Source organism: Microtus ochrogaster, chromosome 4 (genome assembly GCF_000317375.1).
Source record: "Microtus ochrogaster isolate Prairie Vole_2 chromosome 4, MicOch1.0, whole genome shotgun sequence".
NCBI lineage: Eukaryota > Metazoa > Chordata > Mammalia > Rodentia > Cricetidae > Microtus > Microtus ochrogaster.
Window position 1 is genome coordinate 85,848,908 of NC_022011.1, and position 4,390 is coordinate 85,853,297.

The following is a 4,390-nucleotide window of genomic DNA, read 5'->3' on the forward strand; positions in this document are numbered from 1 at the left end:
AAAAAAAAAAAAAAAAAAAAAAAAAAAAAAAGTACAGATGGTAGTTCTGGGTGCCATGACAAAACTCTATAATCGGGCATGGTAAGAATGTTGCTAGGCTGTGCTCACCTAGCCCAGTAGTTCTCAACCTTCTGACGCTGTGACCCTTTAATACGCTTCTTCATGTTGGGGTGACCACCAACCATAAAGTTATTATCATTGCTACTTTATAACCATAATTTTGCTACTATTGTAAGTCATAATGTAAATATCTGATATACAGGATATCTGATATGTGAACCCCAAAGGGGTTGCGACCCACAGGTTGAGAACCACTAACCTAGCGCATATGGACCCATGGCAATTACTTGGTTGTGAGGTTTTCAGACCTAGGATGTCGTAAGAATCAAGTAGGCTTGCCAAGAGGAGTGGAGTGGCGGCCACCACAGCAAACTGAAGACCAGCACTTTACTTAAGAAGCTCAGTGTCACCAAGAGTTTATAAGCTAGGAGCAAATTTAGATTTTTCAAGTTGTAAAAAAACAATTGTCTGATCTATAAATGCTAACGCTTTTTTTAAAAAGTACCGTATATTGTAATATTAAGTTGGGAATGTCACCCCAGCCTCTGGCCTGGGAGTTGCATTGGTCCAGACTCCAACTCTCAGCATGCCAAGCACTGACCCGTCCCCAGGGGAGGGTCAGGACCACTCCCACAGGGTTTTTAGGTGGCTGCCCAGAGAAGGAACATGTGGTTTCCGGTTTTGCGTGTGCTCTCCCTCTGCCTGCCCCCCCATGCCCGGTCACCCTAGAGTGTGGCATTCATTAAACATGGGCATTGTTGATTTGGTCTAATCTGGTTTGACTGGAGTTCTTTTTCCCAGCCGAGAGGCTCTGTTAGGAAATATTCCTAACATATATGAACAAAACATGTCTAATGAAGGAAGAAATTGATTTAATCTGTTATCTAGCAGGAAGAGTGAGACTCTAGAACCAAGATGCTTTTTAAAAATTTGTTTATTCTTGGGTCTTATTCTTGCTGTTGGAGAGACTGAGCCCAGGGCCTCTGTGTACGCTAAGCACAGGCTTTACCAGCGATCTAGGACCCAGGGTCTTAGCCGTGGAGCTGTGCTCTCCCTGGGCTCCCGGGGAAACATGCCTCTTGGGAAGCCTGGACTTCTCGGTATGCGCTGTTGGGGGAAGCTTTGGTGCACACTTTGATGCACAGGGCTGCAGTAGGGAGAAAGAGGACCACAGCACTGCATAGGGGTACCAGCAGGTTGTTCCACACTGGACCCCAGCAACCTCTCCATTCCCGCACAGAAAGCCTGGTCTGCACACTGAATGAACATTTATCATCAGATGCCTAACTTTAAAACCCCTCTGGGGCCCAGGATCATCAGGGGGGAAGTGCATTTAAATGCTCTGAGTGTAGGAAATCAAAATTCCTTTCCGCTTCCAAGCAAACAGTGTTCCCAGTGGCCCTCTCCTGGAGTCTGCCTGCCTCCAGGTCTACCTGGGAAACTCATGGGAGCTTCCTTTGAAAGTGCGTGACTTGTTTTGATGCTGCAATTAGCTCCAGAATGTCACTCATCCTGTTGTTGAGTTGAGGGCGGCATCAAAGGCGACTTTCTGCCTAGGACTCTCCTTAAATGTGTCTCATCAAGCACGAAACACGAGTGATTTGTTTTCCTTTTTTCTCAGGAAGCTGACAGCTGGGAAATTATAGAAGGACTGAAAATAGGCCAGACCAATGTCCAGAAACCAGACAGGCACGAGGGGTTTATGCTGAAGAAAAGAAAATGGCCTTTAAAGGGCTGGCACAAGGTAACTCCCGATCGGATTGAAGCTGAGAGCATCATCATAGAGCTCTGACTCGTTATTAGGTGGGAAGCAAAGGTCACTGGAGCTTTTGAGTTTGAAACAGTGTCTCGAAAACAAACAAAAACCAGCAAACAAAAGCCCAGTAAGGAGAGAAGGGGAAGCCGAAAGAATCAAGGGAGGGACAGGAGAGGAGGAGAAAAGAAAACAAATTCTGTGGCACTGAGGAGAAGGCTCTCTTCCTTTCCTCCATAGAATCCCTTCCCCTTGGGGACTCTCACGGCAAAAGCAGCTTCATACACTCACCAGCTCTGCTGCAGAACTTCATCTCAGAGTAGATGGGTTTGCTAACCAAACGCTTGAGTAATGGCCACCTGCTGGCTCCAAGCACAGAGGTTATGGATTGCAACTTCCTTAAAGAAATAGACAGAGAAACGCCGCCCCAACCTGTCTCCAGAGTAGGATGAAAGACGGTCAAAGGGGTTTTCATCGAATACAGCTTTCCCTTGTCAGAAACTCCCTCCAGCCCATAATGTTACCCCAACACCAAGGACTTCCCTCCTCCCTTCTCCAGTTTTCTAACTTGAATTTTGGCCAGCCAGTGATTCCTTGTAGACCTTCCGCTGCCTGTCTGTCTCCTCACCAGAAGCCTTACTTGGTGCTTTCCTGTGACTTTTCTTAAGTTATTCCTGGCTAAACTTCTTTAACAGAAACTTAAAATTAGTAAAAACAGGCCAAAACCCCATTTTAAAAAAATGAATTGCTAGGTTCCATTTGGCATTCTGACTGGAATGGCTGCGGACTGCCATCTTTCTGGAGTCTTTCTGGACTGTGTGTCTGGATATTTGCATAAAGACGAGAGAGCACCCACCCCACAGTGCTTTTCCTCCTCTTCCTAATACCGCTCAGCCTTGGTTAGGCGCCAGCCCCTCTGAATGCCCCAGTTATAGGCAACCGAACTGCTTGTTTAATGTGGCGCTTTTTTATTCCGGCAGGCACCTGTTTTCAAGAATCCCAAACACAGGGATGGCAGTGGCCCTTTGTGAGTTCTAGGCAGGGTGACTTTGGGGACCTGATGTTCCGCTGTCTCAGCAACTATGAGTTCATGCGTCCCATGGAAATGTTCCAGCAGAATAAATTCCAGCCACAGAGGGGTTTCCTACATGTGCGGAGATGGAAGAGGGCTCACAGACAGGGTGGCTGGCTCCTGAGAGCTGTTCTACTTTTACTGAATGGCCCACAGAAAGGAAACCAGCAAACAGTTCTTCAGTGTTTGCAATTTAAAAATGGCAAATTCACTCAGTCTGTAGTCAGCAGACCTCAGGGCAGACAGTTGCCCCCAGAGCACCCCAGCACACACCCCCACCAGAGTACCTCAACACATCTTACTTTTTTTGTATGTTTGTTTGTTTTGTTTTGTTTTCTCTGTTTGGAGCCTGTCCTGGAACTAGCTCTTGTAGACCAGGCTGACCTTGAACTCACAGAGATCCGCCTACCTCTGCCTCCTGAGTGCTGGGGTTAAAGGTGTGCACCACCACCAACCAGCTTCCTTTTTATCTTAATATATTTAATATACGTCTGTTTCATCGGATCCTCTTAGTATTGCTCATGTATATTCCCTGGGGCTGTTGGCTGGAACATGAACAGTTGACCAATAGCCTCATCCCCAAGGAAAACGTGATCCTCCTTCCCTCGTAACCATCAGCTACCAGCTAGAGGTGGAGCCCCCTTTCTATTCTTAAGGTATCTTGGAAATAATATTTAATCTCTTTTACTAATATAGAAGCAGATTGCCAAGGAGAAAATACATGCAAATTGCCAAGGTCACTTAAGCCTTGTAGGTAATTTATTAGTAGTGGATATAGTGTAATGGCTCCTGTAAGAGCCATGAGAATTTTTAGAAAGTTTCCATAGTATCCAGGGGGAAATCCAGAATTTAGCTCCTTCCCTGCAGAATAGTATAGAAATTTTTACAGAATTGCCATAATCTCTCCAGGTTATTTTCCTTATTTTTATAATGTTCTAATGCAGTTCATTTATGAAGTCTCAGCGGCAGGTCCCTAGACTTCCCCCGGTGAAGACAGACCATGGAGAGAAGACCCCATCCCTAGTGTGAAGCCATTTGTCTAAAACGCAGACCCACTGACCTCTGACTATAGCCAGATGCGCTGAGTCCAAGTATCAGAGTCATCAAACACGTTAGCAGCTGAATGCCAAGACCCTGGGACCCGGGCTTGTGAATATTTGTGTAATTCCGAGTGCAAACAGTAACTAGGGCTGTTCGGTTCTTGCAGCGCTTTTTTGTCCTGGACAATGGACTGTTGAAGTACTCAAAGGCTCCACTCGACGTAAGTAGCTCCAAGGACACGATTTGCAGGTCCAGTTAGAATTCCCACTTGAAGTGAGCAAACACTTGTGACTGGGCAAGCTCTGTGCCATAGTCACCAGCTTCCTGCGTGTCTGTGCCTATAACAAGCTGCCAACTCTGCGGGTTCTAGAGCAGGTGTGCTTTATGCTTATACTCAAGATGGCACAAAACCCTCAAACTAGCGCATGGATAGTTAACTGGTTTTTTTTTTTTTTTTTTTTTTT

The 4,390-nt window shown here is 46.0% G+C and overlaps 1 protein-coding gene across 9 annotated transcripts in view; it reads left to right on the forward strand.

The window, feature by feature from the left end:
• The window catches only part of Osbpl6 (oxysterol binding protein like 6), a 165,119-nt gene that overhangs the window by 110,599 nt on the left and 50,130 nt on the right, over positions 1–4,390 (forward strand). For all 9 annotated transcript variants that reach the window (XM_026789317.1, XM_005346616.2, XM_026789330.1 and 6 more), the window contains 2 exons: positions 1,682–1,804; positions 4,093–4,146. In XM_026789317.1, coding sequence (XP_026645118.1) covers positions 1,682–1,804; positions 4,093–4,146 — 177 coding nt within the window. The remainder of the gene's footprint in view (positions 1–1,681; positions 1,805–4,092; positions 4,147–4,390) is intronic.